Source organism: Phacochoerus africanus, chromosome 13 (assembly GCF_016906955.1).
Source record: "Phacochoerus africanus isolate WHEZ1 chromosome 13, ROS_Pafr_v1, whole genome shotgun sequence".
Classification (NCBI taxonomy): Eukaryota; Metazoa; Chordata; class Mammalia; order Artiodactyla; family Suidae; genus Phacochoerus; species Phacochoerus africanus.
In genome coordinates, this window is record NC_062556.1 from 15,777,420 (window position 1) to 15,797,613 (window position 20,194).

The 20,194-nt window shown below is 40.4% G+C and overlaps 1 protein-coding gene across 2 annotated transcripts; it reads left to right on the forward strand.

Moving 5' to 3' along the window:
* Positions 1 to 4,893: 4,893 nt before the first annotated feature.
* CKAP2 (cytoskeleton associated protein 2) lies at positions 4,894 to 19,670 on the forward strand. 2 transcript variants are annotated; one of them, XM_047756254.1, is made up of 9 exons: positions 4,894 to 5,086; positions 6,024 to 6,108; positions 9,425 to 9,503; positions 9,631 to 10,502; positions 10,955 to 11,159; positions 12,546 to 12,716; positions 14,988 to 15,057; positions 17,532 to 17,787; positions 18,240 to 19,670. In XM_047756254.1, the coding sequence occupies exons 1-9, from the start codon at positions 5,017 to 5,019 to the stop codon at positions 18,487 to 18,489; spliced, it is 2,058 nt and encodes a 685-aa protein (XP_047612210.1). In that variant the 5' UTR covers positions 4,894 to 5,016; the 3' UTR covers positions 18,490 to 19,670. The 2 variants fall into 2 exon arrangements, with proteins under 2 accessions (XP_047612210.1, XP_047612211.1); XM_047756255.1 differs by having other exon boundaries at positions 9,428 to 9,503.
* The last annotated feature ends 524 nt before the right edge of the window (positions 19,671 to 20,194 follow it).

Here is a 20,194-nt window from a genome sequence, read left to right on the forward strand (position 1 = left end):
TTAACCCCAGAAAAGGATTTTTAAAACCTCAAATCGAGAAAGTTATCAGAAAGTTACCAAAGAAGAAAACAAAATCAAACCAGGAGTTCCCACTGTGGCTCAGTGGTAGCAAGCCCGACTAGTATCCATGAGGATTGGGTTTGATCCCTGGCCTTGCTCAGTGGGTTAAGGATCTGGTACTGTTGTGAGCTGTGGTATAGACTGCAGATTCAGCTCTGTGGCTATGGTGTAGGCCGGCAGCTGTAGCTCCAATTCAGCCCCTAGCCTGGGAACTTCCATATGCCGTGGGTGCACTCCTAGGGGAAAAAAAAAAGTAGAAAAAAGAATAATAAAACCAGAAAACACTTCAGGACCAGTTTTATGGGTGAATTCTTTTAAACCTCAACAGACAAATAATTATTTTACCAAAGTACAAAAAAAAAAAAAAGGAAGGTTTCCAAATTCCTTTTACGAAGCCAGAAAAAACAGTAATTCCAAAACTCAACAAAACACTCTGAGTATTCAGAAAAGGGTCACATTAATTTGAATGCAGGGAGTTCCCATTGTGGCTCAGTGGTAAAGAACCCAACTAGTACTCATGAGGATGCGGGTTCAATCTCTGGCCTTGCTCAGTGGGTTAAGCATCTGGAGTTGCCATGAGCTGTGGTGTAGGTCACAGATGTGGCTTGGATCACACATTGCTATGGCTGTGGCATAGGCCAGCAGCTACAGCTTGGATTCGACACCAGACTGGGAACTACCAAATGACACAAGCGCAGCCCTAAAAGGAAAAAAGAATGTGAATGCAAAAGCTTATAGAAAATATTAGCAAAAATAAACAGGATATTAAAAGAATGGTATAGCATAATCCAAGTGTGATTTATTCAAGGGATGCAAATACAATTCAATATCAGGAAATCTTAATTATCAAAATTTAACCAATGAAGAGAACACAAAAGAAAATTAAATGAGCATCAAAAAAAGTAAAAAAAGGGAGTTCCTGTCAAGGCTCAGCAGTTAATGAACCCGACTAGCATCCATGAGGATTCGGGTTCAATCTCTGGCCTCACCCAGTGGGTTAAGGATCCCATGTTGTCGTGAGCTGTGGTGTAGGTCCCAGATGCAGCTCAGATCCCACATTGCTGTGGCTGTGGTGAAGCCTGGCAGCTGCATCTCCAATTCGACCATATTCAACTTCAATATGCCGTGGGTGTGCCCCCCCCACAAAGAGTAAAAGACATTTGACACAATTCAATATCTATCCTGAATTTTTTTTTAATCTTAGTAATAAGTGAATACTTGACACATAGAGAATCCCGTCCAAAGCACAGTTGAGCACAATTTCCTTCCTTCCTCCCTCCCTTCCTTCCCTTCTCTCTTTGGGTTATTTTGTTTAAGTGTAATTTATTTACAATAAAACTACCAGAGAGTTCCTGTTGTGGCTCAGGAATAATGAACCCAACCAGTATGCATGAGGATGCAGGTTCATTCCCTAGCCTCAATCAGTGGGTTAAGGATCTGGTGGTCCCTTGAGCTGGAGTGTAAGTCGAAGACATAGCTTGGATCCTGAGTTGCTGTGGCTATGGCATAGCCCAGCCACTGCAACTCCAATTTGACCCCTAACCTGGGGGCTTTTATATGCCACAGGTTTGGCCCGAAAAAGCAAAAAAAAAAAAAAAAAAGCCTTCTAGGCTTTTGATTGGGATGAGAATGAATAGAGAATGAACTTGGAGAGAATGGATGTCTTAATCTTACAATACGGTATCTTCTGATCCATAAGCATATATATCTCTCCAATTACTTAGAGTTTATTTCCTCTCAACAGTATTTTGCACTTTTCCAGAGAATGTTTTGCCAGAAGCTCCTAGCTTCTGAACACAACAGTTCCTTTCAGACCCAAGCCCACTAAACCTGTGCAGCGGTCAACTCTAGACCAGCCCCTTTTGCTTAAGGCTCCCTCCTCCCTGGACTTGTGTCCTCCACCTGTCCTTGTCTTCCTTCTACTCCTTGGATGATCCACTCCAGGCTCTCACAGGCACGTTCCCTGGTTCACGTGGCCCAGGAAGAACCACTAAAGCTGATAGTTGGTACCCCAGGTGGCTGTAGTTTCTAGGTCTGCTGTGTTGTGTTGGCAAAGACCTATTCTGGAAAGAAATTTTCTCCTTTTTTTTTTTTTGTCTTTTTAAAGCCACATCCGAGGTATATGAAGTTCCCAGGCTAGGGGTCAAGTCGGAGCTACAGCTATTCGCCTTCACCACAGCCACAGCCACACCAGATCCAGGCTGCGTCTGCAACCTATACCACAGTTTAAGGCAATGCCAGATCCTTAACCCATTGAGCAAGGCCAGGGATCGAACACTCGTCCTCATGGATCCTAGTCAGGTCTGTTACCACTGAGCCATGATGGGAACTCCAAGAATTCTTCTTTTTGATCTGCCTTCTCTCCAACAATTGTGGGATGATATTTAAAGTGTCTTTTAAAAGATACCATTCTTGGGAACTCCTGTCATGGCTCAGTGGTTAACGAATCTGACTAGGAACCATGAGGTTTCAGGTTAGATCCCTGGACTCGCTCAGTAGCTTAAGGATCTGGCGTTGCCATGAGCCATGGTGTAGGTCACAGACGTGGCTCACATCTAGCGTTGCTGTGACTGTGGCGTAGGCCAGGGGCTACAGCTCCAATTCGACCCCTAGCCTGGGAACCTCCATATGCTGCAGGAGTGGCCCTAAAAAAGGCAAAATAAATAAATAAATAAATAAAATAAAAAGATACCATTCTTGGAATGCATGATTCTGGAGGTTAGGGAAGAATCACTGTGTTGGAAGGCATCACCATCTCAGCCTATTGAGATTTTCATGATTTCCTTTCAGTTGCTTTCTTTTATTCACGTAACATAAAATTAACCATTCTAAATGAAGAGTTAGGTGGCATTAATATACTCATAAGGTTGTACAATCACCACCGCTACCTAGTTCCAAAACATGTCCATCACTCCAGAGTAAAGCCCCCTACCTGTTAAGTGGTCTCCCCATTTCCCCATAACCCCAGCCCCTGGCAGCCACCAAACTGTGTTATGTCTCTATGGCTTCATCTATTTTGGATACTTCGTGTAAAGAGACTCATATCACGTGTGTGACCATTTTTTGGCTGGCTTCTTTCACTTAGCATAATGCTGTTGGAGGATGGCTCAGATCATCAGTGTCGGAAAATGAAACACATGAACACAGGGAGATCTCGACAAGGCTCTTTTGCAGAAGGGCGCGGGTACTCAAAATCTCGTGCAAAGAAGAAAAGACCCTCCTTTTTTACCCCTAACGCAGGTGATGTTCCTGTCCCCTTCCCATTGGTCAGGTCAGGGCACACATTCTTCCCGGTTGGCTAATTGAAACAAACTGTTGCTGGGAGAAGAGGTAAAGAGGAGGGGGTCACAGGAGGGCAGTTCAGCTGAAACCCAAGCAAAATAGAGTAACCAAGGTTTCCTTTGATAGAAAAGAGATTATGCTGCTTTCCACTATGCTCTGAAGTTTCTTGAGTCACTTCCCCCCCACCCCGCCCTCACCTCGCCCCACCTCGCCCCCACACACAGAAGTTCCTAGACTAGGAATTGAACCAGTGTCCCACCCATAGAGCCCCAGTGACAATGCCGGATCCTTAACCTGCTGAGCCACAAGGGAACTCCTTGAGTCACTTTTAACTGTTCTATATTGTTAAACTGTTCTTAATGGGAATCCTGGTTACCCAACCTATCTGATGAAACTAGCAAATAATTAACAATATTAAGAGTCGTATCTAACAGCAGTGATGTCCTGGGGATGGTAATGTATCCTATTTGGCTTCTGGTTCTCCCAGAATTAGCCTTAACTGTAGGCAAAGTTACACTAAAAATGGGACATTTCATCAAGGGAAAAACTACAGAATGTCCCAAATTAACCTCCTCATTAGCAAGATGATACGGTAAGACGCCTGAAGGAAAAAGGTGCGGGGCTGGGGACCACAGTTGAGAACTAGCTGTGGAAGCCCTCACCCTTGGCCAGGGGAGACAGAAATTGCATCTTCTCCTCTCCAACTCTACATTTAAAACCTGGCTGAAAGTGTCCAGCCAAACCTAGCCTCAGTGATCAAGCAAGGCAGAGAAATGGTTAAAACCAGGAAGGCGCAGCCCAGAACTCTCCCTATGTCTCCCGCCTCCAGCCACCCACAGCCCATCTAGCTCGGAATTATTTCATTTCATCTTATCCATTGGGTGTTTGCTAGGGTTTTACGACGATAATATTCTTAGATAAGGACTGAAAGATTATGGCTACACACTTAAACGCACAAACATACACAATGTCTACAACAAACGCTATTTTATTTTCACGGGGGGGATTATAAAAGGAAGGTGTATTCCCATTTTATTCCTTTCTCTTCCTCTCCTCTTTTTCTCATCTGATAATTGTGTAGTACAGAGGAAAGTAGACCATAATTTCAGTTTCCCCTTGCAATCTGTGCAAACGTCGGCAAATAACCTCTTAGCCTGTCCCAGTATCTGTGAAACGAGATAACTTTCCACCTCAGAGCTGTGATGCAGCAATGCAGTAACATTTGTGGAAGGGAAATACACATACTCTCTGTATAGCAGTCAGTGTTTATAATCCTCCTCCTCAACAACACTTTTCTCGCCGGCCTTCCTCAACGCGCTTCACGTCTAAAATGACGCCTATCTGCTCTGGCACAGAGATTTATCAGGCCGACTCCTCCCACGCTGCCAAGTCCAAGATTAAGCGCCCCGTTTAGGTTTGAAAACCTAGGTCTAGAGCGGTCCTAACTGAACCAGTCAGTCGCAAGCCCCGCCCCTGCAATAGCAGCTCAGGCCGCGCCCCTCTACGCCCATTGGCCCATTCAATTCACGCCGGGCACCAATGGGCGGAAGCGGCAGCCGCGCCAACTAAGGCTTGGCCCCGTGCGCTGAGCGGCAGTGTGCTGATGCACGGGCTGGAGAGAGCGAACCTCGGCCACGGTCTTTCCCGAGACGCTTTCCCTTGTCCCGAGCTGCGATGAGCACCCTAGCCGTGCCCCAGGACTTGCAGCTACCCCCGAGTCAGAGGGCCCAGTCCGGGTTCAGAGGTGAGGGCCGTGGTGGCAAGAATTGCGGAGCCTGCGGAAGGATGGTTTGCCGGATGGGCCGGGGTCAGCCGCGGGGGTGGGGGTGTGGCTCGGGCTCGGCGGTCGGGGCCTGGGGTACGTAGACCAGCTTCTGCCCCATCCAGTGGTGGGAAAAACTTGAACAGGGAGCTCGGCCTCTCGCGACCGCATTCTTGACGTTTGTGAAGGGGACAGTCGGAGTTGTGCAGGCTCCGTGGTGTTAAGTGTGAGGGTTGAACGCTTCACTTGTGGCCGCGGCCCACAGGCGGCGGAGACCGACCTGCGAATCCGTTTAGTGGGGGTGGGGGGAGTGAGCGGAGCTTCGGCCGGAACCCGAATTGGGGATCTGGGCCCTCGGGGGCGGGGCCGCGTCCGCACTGAGATCCGACTGCGCCTGCGCGGAATGCTCCCGCATCAGACATTGGGAGTTAATTTCAGAAAAGTTGAGGTGGGCTCCTCTCATGCTTCAAATTTGACTCCTGTTGCCTTCGACTTTATAGAACTATAGGGTTGGCCAAGTCTTCAGAAGTAATAGGTATTTCTTTGTCCTATGCATGAAAAAACAATTCTGACCCAATTCTGCTAAATTAGAACTTGGAGTTTAGTGTCTCATCTCTACCATTTAGCTTCTTAAAGCTTGGCTTTTAGTAACTATCCGTTGGAAATGATGTTCTCCAGATTTTTTACTTTCAGGCAGTAGAAAATGTGATTCTTATACAGAGTGGTTATGGGGATCTTTTACAGTAATGATTTAAAAATGGGATTTTTTTTTCAAAGGCAGTTCTGAATTGGGAAATTTTCTGTTATATTCTAGACATGATCTCAAGTAGATTTTTGAAGTAAAATCTTCATTTAGTCAATATTTTATTTGATGTTACTACTGTAACTGATGTTGACTTGTAGCTCTTTTGTTATTTAGAGCAAAGAAGAGAAAAACTCAAGGAATATCTGTTGAAAAGAAAAACTGCTTTTGCCCTCAAACAGGAAAATCAGATATTATCCAGGTGAGGTCGCATTTTTTTTTCATTTCACATCTGGCAAATTATATCAGAGATGTCTAGTAAAAAGCTAATATGAGCCACATGTGTAATTTAAAATTTTCAGAGTTCCCGTTGTGGCTCAGGGGAAACAAACCCGACTAGCATCCATGAGAATGCAGGTTCAATCCCTGGTCCCACTCAGTGTGTTAAGGATCCCGAGTTGCTGTGGCATAGGCCAGCAGCTGCAGTTCAGATTCCATCCCTAGCCTGGGGAACTTCCATATGCTGCAGGTGTGGCCTTAAAAAGCAAAAAGATAATAATAATAAATAATTTAAAAAAATAAAATTCTCTAGTAGCCACATTTTAAAAGTTTTTTTCTTTAAAGATGAAATGAACTTTAATAACACTTTATTTAATTTGTATTTCTTTACATTAGGTACTTATTGATATATTTTGTCTTTATGAATGCTTCATACCAGGGTAGAAAGTACTCAGATTCCACTTAATATTTAGGAGATAGAGTTGGCAGGACATGGTGATTAGATATGGGGTGTAAAGGAAAAACAGAGTTTAAGATGATCCTGAATGTTCCAGATTAAAGGTGGCTAAAGAGTTAAAACAACTCAATTCAGGACCTGACCCTTATACTATACTTTATAGTGGAAGGGGAAATGCTCTAAAGAACATTATTAGGTCAGTTTTCAACTATGAACAGTAGATTAAAGTGGCAAATTTATGAATTTGAAAACTGTCCTAAAAAGAGCCATTGTCTATATAATTCATCTTGAAAAGTTCAAGAAAAAAAGTGCATGTACTCCACACATAAACACTTCAGAAAGAGTACAAATGATACGGGATTAAATGTTAACAGCAGGCAAATCTGGCCAATGAGTATAGGGATATTCTTTGAATTATTTATAATTTTGCAACTTTATATGTTTGGCATTGTTCCCACATAAAAATTTTAAAATATTTTTTTACCTTTACAGTAAGTAGTTGCTTTAACTTTAGAATAAACCGTATCTTTCACAAATCCCACAATTTTTTTTGTTTAAGACAAAAAGATGATCTTAGACTTTTGATTTGAAATAGCTGAGTGGATAGTGATACCATATACTGAGATGGGAAGATGAGGGAGGAGTGGAGCAATCACAAGTTCTGTTTTGATCGTGTAAGTTTGAGGCAGCAATTAGACTTGTCAGTGGAGATGCCAAATAGTCATGTGTTTGAAGTTCAGGGGTGGAATTGGCACTAGAGATGGAGACTTGGGAACTACTGGTATGTAGATGGTAATTCTATTGTCACTGACAAAGAGGAGTCCCTGAGAAGTGTAAAACTAAAAAATGCAGAAGAAATGTTTAAAATTTGCAGCTTTGAGCCCTGGCGGGGTGAGGAAGAAAAAAGGGAGACTTAAAATAATTGGACCCCTGGGTAGGAGGGAAAAACAGAAGAGTTGGTGATTCAGCAACAAAGTGAAGAAAATGTTTAAAGAAAGAAGAGTGACTACCTATGTCTAGGGCTGTTGAAAGATTCAGTACGATGAAGGCAATTGACTTTGAGCAGCAGAAACACAGAAGTGGATGAGCTTAGGAGCCAATGGAATGTGGCGACATGGAGACAGTGCGTAGATCTCTCCTTTTCAGGAGTTTTGCTCTAGAGGAAAGAAAAATGAAGCAGTAGCTGAAAGGAAATGTGAGGCTTAAGGCCTTTTAAGATGAGATACAATGCACGGTGTTTATTTGCTGTTGGGAATGACCTAATAGAGGGACAAGTTAATGAAGCAGAAGAATGAACAGGAAAAAAGTCCCTGAGTAGCCAAGAAGGAGAGTGCACGTGGAGAGTGTGGGCCTAGACCAGCTTGGAGTTGGCTCATCCGTGGGACAGAAGGGAAGCAGAGTATATGGGTAGACAGGCAGAGAGGCTGGTAGTCTTTGGTAGAGCAAAGATAGGCTAACTCTTAAGATCGCTTCTCATTTCTCAGTGAAATAACTTCATAGTATACTGTACTCCAGAAGCTGAGATCAATGGGAGTCTTGCTTAGTTAAGGTACCTCTTTGGGAGAACCTGGCAGGTTGGCCATGAGTATCGTCTCCCACTCACAGCAGACAGCAGGCCCAGGAATAACAAGAGGACTCTGCCAGCAGGTAGTGAATGCCAGAGCTTAAAGTGGGGATTGGACTTAAACATTGCAGACTGGCAATGCCTGGGAGGAAAAAGAGGCACCTATACTCATTAGATAGCTACCAGTGTGCCCTGTTCAGTGGCACATTTTGACCCTTCCTTGCCATCACTCAAAATGTGTAGTACAAGCTATAATAAACTTTTGCTCCTTTTCCAAGACTAAGCAAATAGATGTGAAAGGCACTGTAACTATAGAGAGAGCAGGTTTGTTGATTCTTTGTACACTTTGTTCACCTTTACAATCTCTGAACTTGGAGTCTGCCTTACAATCAACAACATGTCTAATTGACCCTATTTTTCTCCTTTATTCATAGAATACATAGTCACTTGCTGAGAGATTCTCACAGTCTACACTAACCAGCCTATATGTGTAAAAGGGAGTTTAGGTTTAATTCTTTAATTCTTTTTTAGGTTTTGTTTTGCTTTTTAGGGCCACACCCTCGGCACATGGAGGTTCCCAGGCTAGGGGTCCAATCAGAGCTGTAGCCACCGCAGGCCTATGCCACAGCCACAACAACACAGGATCTGAGCCTTGTCTGTGACCTACACCACAGCTCATGGCAACACAGGGTCCTTAACCCACTGAGTGAGACCAGGGATTGAACCTGAAACCTCATGGTTCCTAGTCAGCCTCGTTTCCACTGTGCCACAACAGGAACTCCTAGGTTTAATTCTTGAAGAAGGCTTTGCTTTGGATATCTTGTAAATGTAATGATAAAGTCAACATTAGTGGATAAATTAAGTTGTGAGTGTGTGCATGCAACATTTGGATTTCTTTTGGGAGAGCTATCTTTAAATTTTTTCAATGTAAGTCTACTACTGAGTACTTAAAACTAACCAAAGAAAGTGTTGCTTAATAAAGATTTTTGAAGACTTGTTGGAATGACTAGAGAGAAGAAGGGTTTGAAATGAGATTACTAAATGTTTACATAATCTATGGGGGGAGGGTGTTAAGACTTGTAAGAAAATATCTTTGAATTCCTCAGCCATCTTGTTTATACATTAAATCACTCTATAATAAAAGTTTTTCTTAGTACAAATAAATCTCAGTTCTTGCCCCAATTTAAAATCAAAAGTAAATAATTGTGAGTATCCTCCCATTCCTTCTCCCCAAAAAAGGAAACGTCCTTGGTATGGATTTTTTTTTTTTTTTTTAAGTAGTAGAGACCAGAGAGTGAGGACATCTGAAGGCCAGATCCAAAAAGAGGCAAAAGTTCTGAAACTGAAGACAAAAATGGTAAGATACGGACATAGTCCTCATAAACCCATCCCTTTTCTCTCTTTCCTAAAGAAAGTTTTTTCCTAAACTCTTTCTGAAAGAAAGGAGTTCTGAAATACTGATCTATCTTCAATAACCCTTTTAGGCTGATAAAGAAAATGTCGGTAGACCTACTGGGATCAAAAGTAATATAACAGTGGAGAAAAACTGTATTCCTTTAAAACCTTCTAATGAATTAACCAATTCAGCTGCAGCAATTGATTCGCCTAATTTTGAGGATAATAATCAAACTCTGCCATCGTTACCCATGAAAGATGACCCCCAGAGTCAACATATGACATTAAGCCAAGCATTTCACATTAAAAACTACAGTAAAAAGAAGCAAGTGACTGTGGACAAACCAAAGCAAGATGCTACCATGCCCAAGAAGCCTGTGCTTGGATCTTATCGTGGCCAAATTGTTCAGTCTAAGATCAATTCATTTAGAAAACCTCTACAAGTCAAAGCTGAGAGTTCTGTAACAACGAAGAAACTTTCAACTACAGACTCTAACGCCACAAAGCCTCAGCCTGTAGACACTGGTGGTGGAACAGTGAAAAGTGACAGGGACTCACATGTGACGACTGCCAAGAAATTTGTGAGCACTGGCACTACATCTCACAGCAGACACCTTGTGCGACCTCCAATTAGAAGTCACCACAGTAATAATACCCAGGACGCCACAAAACGGGACATCAGTAGGATGTCTGCCAATGTCACAATTCGGAAAGGGCCTCGTGAGAAGGAAATATTACAATTAAATACAGTGTCATCTAGTATCAAAACCAGTTCTTCTCAGGACATAAATAAGACACTATCGAGAAGCACGACATCTGAAATGGTAGCCAGGCCTGCTTCATCTTCTAATACGAAGCTGATAGAAAAGTCTAAAGGCATTGATCAGCGCAGACATACCATCGTAAAAGCAACTATTGATAGTCGATGGGCTCGGCCCAAAGAAACTGCAGAGGAGAGAAAGTAAGTAGATTTACTTTTATTAGCTTAACTTTCAGTACAGTATCATTTGTGAATATGGCTTATCATGTTTTGAAAGTTGCAGAATTTTTTTGTGCGTGGATTCTCTTCAGTCGTATACAGATCAATGTAAGCAAATATATTTTGTGGAGCAGGATGTCATAAGTTATCGTGCTTAAGTATGTTTAATTAGGTGGTTTTATGTAATCTAAGTTAAAATACTTAATAAAATCCGGAAATACAACCTCTCCATTTAGAAATGCATTCTTGGGGTTTTTGAGCATATAATTAACATTGACACGGTCAGTATTTCTTATTCTTCAAGCTGGTGAACCGTGTATGTGCCACTAGTGTAGAACTACTTAAAGATCTGAATTATTTTAAAATTTTTGCTCTGTTTGATGAATTCCTTCCTCAGTATTACAGTAATGTTTCTGTACCGCTTCTAACTGCAGAGTTCGTCTGAGTGAGTGGAAAGCTGGCAAAGGAAGGGTGCTGAAAAGGCCCCCTAACTCAGCAGTTACCCAGCCTGAGCCTGAAGGACAGAGTGAAAAACTGGTGGAGTCCTTCTGGACTACCATGGCCGAAGAAGATGAACAACGATTGTTTACTGAAAAAATAAACAAGACATTTTCCGAATGCCTAAACCTGATTAATGAGGTAGTCTTTTATTTGTGTAGTAGTTTATTGTTTGCAAATTACCTTCATAAATACCTCATTAAATTATATTGTCAATTTTTTGACCAATTAACATGTCAAATTAATGTGCAGTGTTATGTAGACTTAAATGTTAATTGTGAGATTGCTTCTCTTTTGCCTTCCTAGACTGCCTTTTCATTGAGTTCATATAAATATATCAAAGGGATAATTAGATTTCTTTACTTGGGTTATAGATACTGCATTCCTCTAAGATGTTCATAAAGTGGGCTGGGGGTGGATATTCACTCTGATACTTCTGTCTTTTATATTCATTCAACATATTTACAAATTATTTTTTCTACTCATACCATACTTTACCAAAGAATAGCAACACAAATTAGCAAGTCCTTGTTATCAAAGGTTAAACTTAAGTTAATTCAAGTATTTGTAAACAAAATCTCATCAGTCTAAACCAACATCATCATGGTCTTGAACTGTATGATGTTACGATTTGGAGCAGAATCCTATGCAGTATGATAATCAGCTTTGGAGTGTGGGGGTTTTTTTTTTGGTTTTTGTTTTTTTTAATTTCCTGGCTTCTCCTTAATCTTACTTTGGTCACTCACTGGTGTCCAAGATCCATAGAAAGACTGAATATACACAGTGTGATTTCAAACCTTTCTCTAGTCTTCATGAGCATCTTTAATCTTGTGGTTCTGATGACCAGTGAAAACTACAGTCAGGGAAACTGATTCTATTCTTATTTCTGCTCAGCTGGGGTTTCTTTAATTTATACTAGGGAATTTTTCTGCCCTATTTAACCATATATAGCTCTTCATCACATAAATCATTACACATTCATTTTAGTCTTACGATCAAAACCTAACAAAGATAATTTTTTTAAAAATGTTTAAGCTTTTCTCACAAGCATCTGGTAGATGCAAAAATTTTAGGAGTTCCTGCCATGAGGCAGTGGGTTAAAGGATCTGGCATTGCCACAGCTGAGGCATAGACATCTGTGGCTCAGATTCAATCCCTGGCCTGGAAACTTCCATATGCCGTGAATGTGGCCATAAAATTAAAAAAAAAAAAAAATCTAAGTATTAACAAATAAAATTCCACACTATATAAGAAGATAAACATCAAGACCAAGTAGTGTTAGTCATTTTTTTAAACTAATATTTATCTCAACTAGTATTTCTTTTTTTTCTGCCTCTGACTCTTGACTGATATGCTTCTTATGAGTTATTCAGAATAAGTTAAGACAGTAGGAGGATAACAATGAATGTTTTATGAATAATTTTTTACCAACCTTTTCTATCACTGATCTTGATTATAGCAAGCTTACCTAACTGTTCATTTTAGCAGGCTAAATGATGTCACACACTTTATTTCTTGCTATTTTAGGGATGTCCAAAAGAAGAGATATTGGCTACACTGAATGACCTGATTAAAAATATCCCAGATGCCCAAAAGCTTGTTAAATATTGGATATGCCTTGCACATATTGAACAACTCACAAGTCCAATTGAAAATATTATCGCAATCTATGAGAAGGCCATTCTGGCAGGAGCTCAGGTGAGATTAAAACTTACTGGTGTTTTATTATTACAGTGTAAATAACTCAGAATTATTTTGGAACACATCACCATATAACTTGATAAAATTGTGGTTGTATATGTAAAAGTAATGAATGTTTAAAGGCTACAAAGTTTGCATATTATAAAGGCTGTTTCTCAACCTTCTAAAACTTCCTCACCTACTAGGGATAATCAGACCTTAGAAAAATGGATATAAGCTGGAATATGTATTTTATAAAACATGCTGTGAGAAATGTATTTCCTTTTGACCAAGTTTCTCAGAAACACATTCTTGGAAATTGTTTACAAAGAAACTTTTAAAAAAACTTTTCTTTTCAGCCTTTCCTTAAGAAAAGTCTATATCCTTTACTGTCAGCAAGGCCAACAGATCAAATATTCAGCAGTTACTCTCTCTATGGCTATTACGTATAAAACACTTTGCTGAAGAGTAACTATATTTGACTGAATTCCACTTGGAAGAAAATATTAGGTCCCTGATCCAGTGAACCAGAAGGTAATATTAATTACTTAAGGCAGCTTTGGCACTATAGCTAGAATGCAAAATAAGAGCCAGGTATTCACAGAGAAAGCAGTGGTGTAAAGAGAAAGTTGTGAGACCAGAGGAGAAGGTGGAAAACAAGAATCAAAAATAGCTAAGAAAATTGAAAGCCAGATGGGTGAGTAGTTTAGGACTAAATTCCAGAATTAAGAATATGAGCCTGACCTTCCCTTTTATATAATATTTTGACTATATTACGTTAGCAGGCATTGTGGTTCATAGTAAGCATATCCAACATACAATGGGTGCAATGAGTTCAAGAGATCAATCTTGAACTCTTCAGGAGGTCAGTGGTTAACGGACCCGGCTAGTATCCATGAGTACACGGGTTCGATCCCTGGCCTCGCTAAGTGGGTTAAGGACGCAGTGTTGCCATGAGCTGTGGTGTAGGTTGCAGACACGGCTCGGATCCTGCGTTGCTGTGGCTCTGGTGGAGGCCAGCGGCTACAGCTCTGATTCGACCTAGCCTGGGAACCTCCATATGCTAAGGGTACAGCCCTAAAAAGACAAAAAGACAAAAAAAGTCTTGAACTCTTCAGAGGTGCATTTACTTGCATGTGAAACAAAAATATAACCATGGACTTGAATGTAGGAGAAAAGGAATAAACTTCTATAAATTTAATCAGCTCTTTAATAGATATTAATATAGTCTTTTTTTTTTGTCTTTTTGTTGTTGTTGTTGTTGTTGTTGCTATTTCTTGGGCCGCTCCCACAGCATATGGAGGTTCCCAGGCCAGGGGTTGAATCGGAGCTGTAGCCACCGGCCTTCTCCAGAGCCACAGCAACGCGGGATCCGAGCCGCGTCTGCAACCTACACCACAGCTCACGGCAACGCCGGATCCTTAACCCACTGAGCAAGGGCAGGGACCGAACCCGCAACGTCATGGTTCCTAGTCAGATTCGTTAACCACTGCGCCACGACGGGAACTCCAATATAGTCTTAATTTGCTAGTTGCTCCTTCATTTTGTTCCTGTCAGGCAAGCAGTAGTAGTTACCACCGGCTTAAGAAAAATTACAGGGAGGAGTTCCCGGAGTTCCCACTATGGCACCATGGGTTATTGATCCAGCTTATCTCTGTGGAGGCGCCAGTTCGATCCCCAGTCTGGCTCAGTGGTTTAAGGATCTGATGTGCTGCAGCTGTGGTGTGGGTTGCAGCTCTGGCTCAGATTGGATCCTTGGACTGGGACTTTCCATATGCTGCAGGCATGGCCAAAAAAGAAAAGAGAAATTATGGGGAAAATGTTTAAACTGATGGAATTCAGAGTTCCCGTCGTGGCTCAGTGGTTAATGAATCTGACTAGGAACCATGAGTTTGCGGGTTTAATCCCTGGCCTTGCTCAATGAGTTAAGGATCCATTGTTGCTGTTGCTGTGGCGTAGGCCAGCGGCAACATCTCGGATTAGACCCCTAGCCTAGGAACCTCCATATGTCGAGGGTATGGCCCTAAAAAGACAATAGACAGAAAAAAAAAAAAAAAAGGCTATGAACTGATGGAATTCTATCCCTTAAGTTCGCTTTTACTTGGAAAAGACAGTTTTTCAATTCTGAATGCAAAATAAGAGTTCTGGGGAAAATGGTCCAAGATTCACTACTTTGTTTTAAAACATGAAATTTAATCACTGGTTTTAAATTTTCAACTTGGACAGCCTAGTTAATATCAGGGAATATAAAACTTACATGGGTCTGCTTTCTTCATTAAAAAAAACTAGCCTATTGAAGAAATGCGACATGCAATTGTTGAAATTCTGACAAAGAAGAGCCAAGAAAAAGTGAAATTTGGTAAGTTAGTTTCTTGTTTCCTTCAAATGAATGTGATTTTAAAAAGTTTCTTTGCTGAATTATCTTTTATCTTTTTAAACTTTTTAATATTTGTTTCTTTCCTCATACTTCTGTTGACTTACTTCTCAAATTCATTGGCTTTACGTAGGATAAATAATTTAATTAGGCGATCTGGTTCAAAACCCCCAATTTTTTTTATTTATATATATATATAATGATTTTTATTTTTTTCCACCATAGCTGGTTTATACTGTTCTGTCGAAACTTGTTACCATGTGTCTGTGAAAATTACCTTATCTCTCTGGGCCTTAATTTCCTGTCTTAAAAATAAGGCACTTTGATTAGATGATCTGTTTCTGTTTACGGTTGCTGTTAATATGCCCCAGTTGAACATACAGAAAATATATTGACCTGATCTTACTACCTATGTTTAATGAAGGAGCTTAAGAGAGAAGTCAGGGAGACAGAAGGAAAAACCAAGAAAGACTAGTATACCACACACCAAAGGAGAAAGGTTTAAGACTAACCCCACCCATTGAAATGGGTGAAAAGAATCAAAGGATACACACTACCAGTGTAAAATAAATAAGTCCGGGGAATGTAAGGTACAACATGGTGTCTGTAGTTAGTCATACTGTATTGCGTGTCTGAAAGTTGCTGAGAGTCAATCTTAAAAGTCCTCATTATAAGAAAAAAAAATTGTAACTATATGATGGGGACAGATGTTATCATTTCACAACACATTGTGGTCATCATTTCACGATACATACAAACATCACATCATGTTGTACACCGGAGTTCCCGCTGTGGCGCAGCAATGGGATTGGTGGTGTATTGGGACACAGTTTGATCCCCAGCCCAGCACAGTGGGTTAAGGGTCCATTGTTGCTGCAGCTGTGGTGTAGGTCGAGACTGCAACTCTGATCGGATCCCTGGCCTGGGAACTGCATATGCTGCAGGATGGCCAAAAAGAAAAAGGAAAAAATATGTTATATTTCTAAAGCTAATAGGAGTTCCCGTCGTGGCTCAGTGGTTAATGAATCCAACTAGGAACCATGAGGTTGCGGGTTCAATCCCTGGCCTTGCTCAGTGGGTTAAGGATCCGGCGTTGCCGTGAGCTGTAGTGTAGGTTGCAGACGCAGCTCGGACCCCGCATTGCTGTGGCTGTGGTGGGTCCGATTTGACCCCTAGCCTGGGAACCTCCATGTGCCGCAGGTGCGGTCCTAAAAAGACAAAAAGACAAAAACAAAACAAAACAAAAAACCTCCAAAAATTTCCTAATAATCAAATCCTGAGGTCTTTTCAGCTCAGTGGATTTACCAGGATGTCTCCCAAGTATTTCACATCTAACATATTTTCTTTTGAACCCTTTGTCTTCCCTTACTGCTTCCTGATACCATCTCTTCCTCCCGCCAAAAAAGAAAGAACAACCAAAAAAATCATCTTCTGTCATTAAAGACTCATAAGCAAGAAATTTTAGAAGGAACGCCCCCAGTACACATGCACACCCAGCTCGTACATTCATTCAAGGCCTGACTCGGGATTAACACTCAGCCTGGGCCCTTCCTCTCGCTGTCTCCTCTACCGCCTTGCTCAGACTATTCTAACAGCTTTGTCTTCCTACCATCACAGGTCATTGCTTTCGCTTCCCATTCTGTACAGTGACCAGATCTAATTGTATCTCTCTCTCCAGTGAATTTTTTTTTGTCAAAACATCCTACCGATCTGATCTCATCACCTTCTTCCTACATTCCCACTTTATTCTTTACCCTATATTCAAAGTGCACTGGCCCTTTAATGTCTTAAATAGATAACTTCCTTTTAAGCCTTATCCCAAGATGGTCTTCCTTGTTCTTCTCAAGCCCTCATTTCTCAAGAACCCTCCTAAACATTTGTGAGGCCTTCCTTTGCCATCTTCCTGTCCTTCAAGCAAAGACAGGTACTTCTTTTGAGGGGTTCCCATAATCATAACCTTTTGCTTTTACCTCAGTTATAGCATTTCCCTCGTTTTATAATTATTTTAAAGCATGTTTCTTCCATGGAGTATGAACTTTTTTTTTTTCCTTCATTTTTGGCCACCCTGCAGCATATGGAGTTCCCTGGCCAGGGATCAGATCCGAGCTGCAGTCACGACCTAAGTCATAGCTGCAGCAATGCCAGATCTGTGACCCACTGTGACAGGCTGGGGATAGAACCTGCATCCCAGCACCTCCCAAGACGCCACCAATCCTGATGTGCCACAGTGGGAACTCTGGCATGCGAACTTCTTAAAGGACTGGGATGATTTCCTTCCTATATTTGTACCTATAATCCCTGACACATAGGAGATAGATAGTAGGTCTTTGTTAAATAATTGTCAGCAGTATTTGCATCGGAAAAGTAATGGTTAGGAGTTGGCAGTTTGGTTCTTTTATTTTGAGAATCTAGCCAACTATAAATAACTGTCTTCTGGTTCTCTAAATCTGTTGTTATAGGAGAAAAAATTGAGGAGTCCTCTGCAACTAAGGAACAAATCCAAGAAGTCAACGTTGATGACACAGGTATTAATCTAGAGGCAGAAAAAACGGAAGTGGACAATAAGCATCCTAGAAATGTGATATTTCAAGATTGTGAAAGACAGCAAGATGACAAAACAAAAGATCCAGCCAATGATGTTAAAACCCCCAATACAGAAAGTGGAGCTGGTTGCTTAATTAAATATAATGTGTCTACTACGCCATACTTGCAGAGGTAAACTTTTAAAATGTAATATGCTGTGATATGTTTTTATGCTTAGGGATAATATATATGGCATTTTGAAATCTTTAAGATAGCTTCCAATTAGAACTGTTTGTTAATAGAAAGATTTCAAATAAATCAAATGTCATTGGAACATTTTGCCTTTTAAATACTATATTTGCATCATTTTCCTTTAATCTCTGTCTTACTGATCACCGTGGGTTTTGGAATTGAGCAATTAGCCAACTCTATAGATATTCAAGTATCTACTCTGTGCAAGTTGTAACAACAAAGTCAAAAATTACTCCTTACTTCAAGGAGCTTGTAGGACCTCTTTCTATAAGACCAGCAGTCACATGGTTGTAACATACAAGTTATAGTATGATAAATAGCATCAAAGGACAAAGAGGAAATGCTAAACATGATAAACATGCTTTTAACTCTGGGAATAATTCTTTTTTTAGTTTAAAAAAGAAGATGCAGTTTGACGAAACAAATTCTGCATTTAAAGAGCTGAAGTTTCTAACACCAGTTAGACGTTCTCGACGTCTTCAAGAGAAGACTTCTAAATTGCCAGATATGTTAAAAGACCATTATCCTTGTGTGTCTTCACTGGAACAGTTAACAGAGTTGGGAAGTGAAACCGATGCTTTTGTGTGCCGCCCCAACTCGGCCCTGTGCCCCATGTACTCAGAGGCGGTGGCGGAGAAGTGAAGCTCTAAGGATTGGGGTCTGAGGATTCCAAGGCTGTTTTGTTGGTTTGGTTGTTGAGACTCTGTATATTCCTTAGGTCAAGAATTGCCAAGTACCTATGTCTTCTGGGCAGTGAGTGCTGTTACTAATGTTCACTTTATAGCAGGTGTTGGCTTCTGTGCCTTGGAAAACTAATCCTACCTTGATCTCAGTACCTGGAGTTTTTCTCTACAAATAAGTTTTGTCAAGACAGACCTAGCTTGCTTTTTCAGCCAGTTCTCATACCCCAGACTGCCTGGCTTCTTCATCACCACTTTCCACCAGGGCCAGTGAGTCTGCATCTCTGGTCTCTTGGCCTCTTCTTTTTTTTTTTTTTTTTTCTTTTAAACTGTGGTCACCAACAGGGGTAATTAACTAAACACTCTAAGTAGTAAGAAAGAAAATATGCCAAACTTAGTATTTGGAACTTTAACTGAGTTCCTTTCTATAGTTCCCTTTGTAACTTGACTATCTAAAATGTTAAAATACTAACTTCTGTTGCTTCATTTGATATAATTTATAGACTATTAGAATGGAGTTAGAGAAAGAATATATAATATTTAATGTCATTCTATTTCAAGTAGGTTTTCTAAAATAATACTTAAAATTGATTTATTCCTTGTAACATAAAAACTTCAGTTAAATCATGTCTCTTAAAAACATGATAGCCATACACATAAATACCACCAATAAAATCGTTTTGTAGGTCTCTAAACTAATACTTAAATGGCATACATCCTTTCCCTACTCTACAGTTTTTCAAATTAGAATCCTGTCATTGTAAAAGAATACACAGTTTTAAAACTGCATAATATGATTGTGGTTGAAAATCACATACTTAATCTTATTTATGTTCATTAATTCCATTTGTATAATAGCACCTATCTTTGTTCTATTTATTGTCTTATGTTCTAGAGAGTAGGATTTTTATTCCTTTTTAAACTGTGTACCTAATATGTATACAATAAATTAAAAGATCTATATAACAATATTTCAAAGACATTTCTTTCAACAAATGTGCAGTTTAACCACAGTGAATAAATTTAAAGCTTGCCTTTGAAATACATCATAGTGAAATCTGACTTGAGGTTTTTCAACACTTAAAATAAACGTATGTTTAATGGTGTATTTCCTTTTGAAAAATTATCAATCTACTTACCTAAAAACTTACCCTAATCTTTAATTTGTTTTAAATTCTTTAGTTTTTTTCATACTTTGTATGAATGGTGTAAAACATGCCATTTGAAATAAACTTCAAGCTGGCCCATAATCTGAGCTTTATAACTTCCTTACCGTATGGTTCATTGGCCATATAGCGTAGCTTGAGATATCTCAGTGGAAGATAGCTTAAGATAAACGGTTCTGTTTGGACAGGTTAGATAGAGTGGGTTGTTTTTTTTTTTCCTCCTCCCTCAACTGAGGGAAAATCCATCTAAATTGTCAGTTCTAACATTTATAGACATAGTTCTAACTCCTTTTCAGATGCTGAAGAACAGTTACGTATCAGACCTAGGTTCGTCCAAGCTCAATACCTCCAAGAATGCACTGTAGAGTGCATGAGCCTTGAGACCCAACAGACCTACATTTACAACCTCGGCTCCTACCTTCTCGTAAAAGTTAAGTGACCGTGGAGAAATTACTTAGGTCGAGCCTCATCTTTCTCAAGGGTAAAATGAAGATAATCCCC

Bases quoted from the DNA above. Each gene is read 5' to 3' on its own strand.
- CKAP2 (XM_047756254.1), top strand. From the start codon at position 5,017: ATGAGCACCCTAGCCGTGCCCCAGGACTTGCAGCTACCCCCGAGTCAG. The intron at 11,160-12,545 runs GTAGTCTTTTAT...TTGCTATTTTAG, and splicing joins GCCTAAACCTGATTAATGAG to GGATGTCCAAAAGAAGAGAT. The intron at 12,717-14,987 runs GTGAGATTAAAA...AAAAAAAACTAG, and splicing joins CCATTCTGGCAGGAGCTCAG to CCTATTGAAGAAATGCGACA.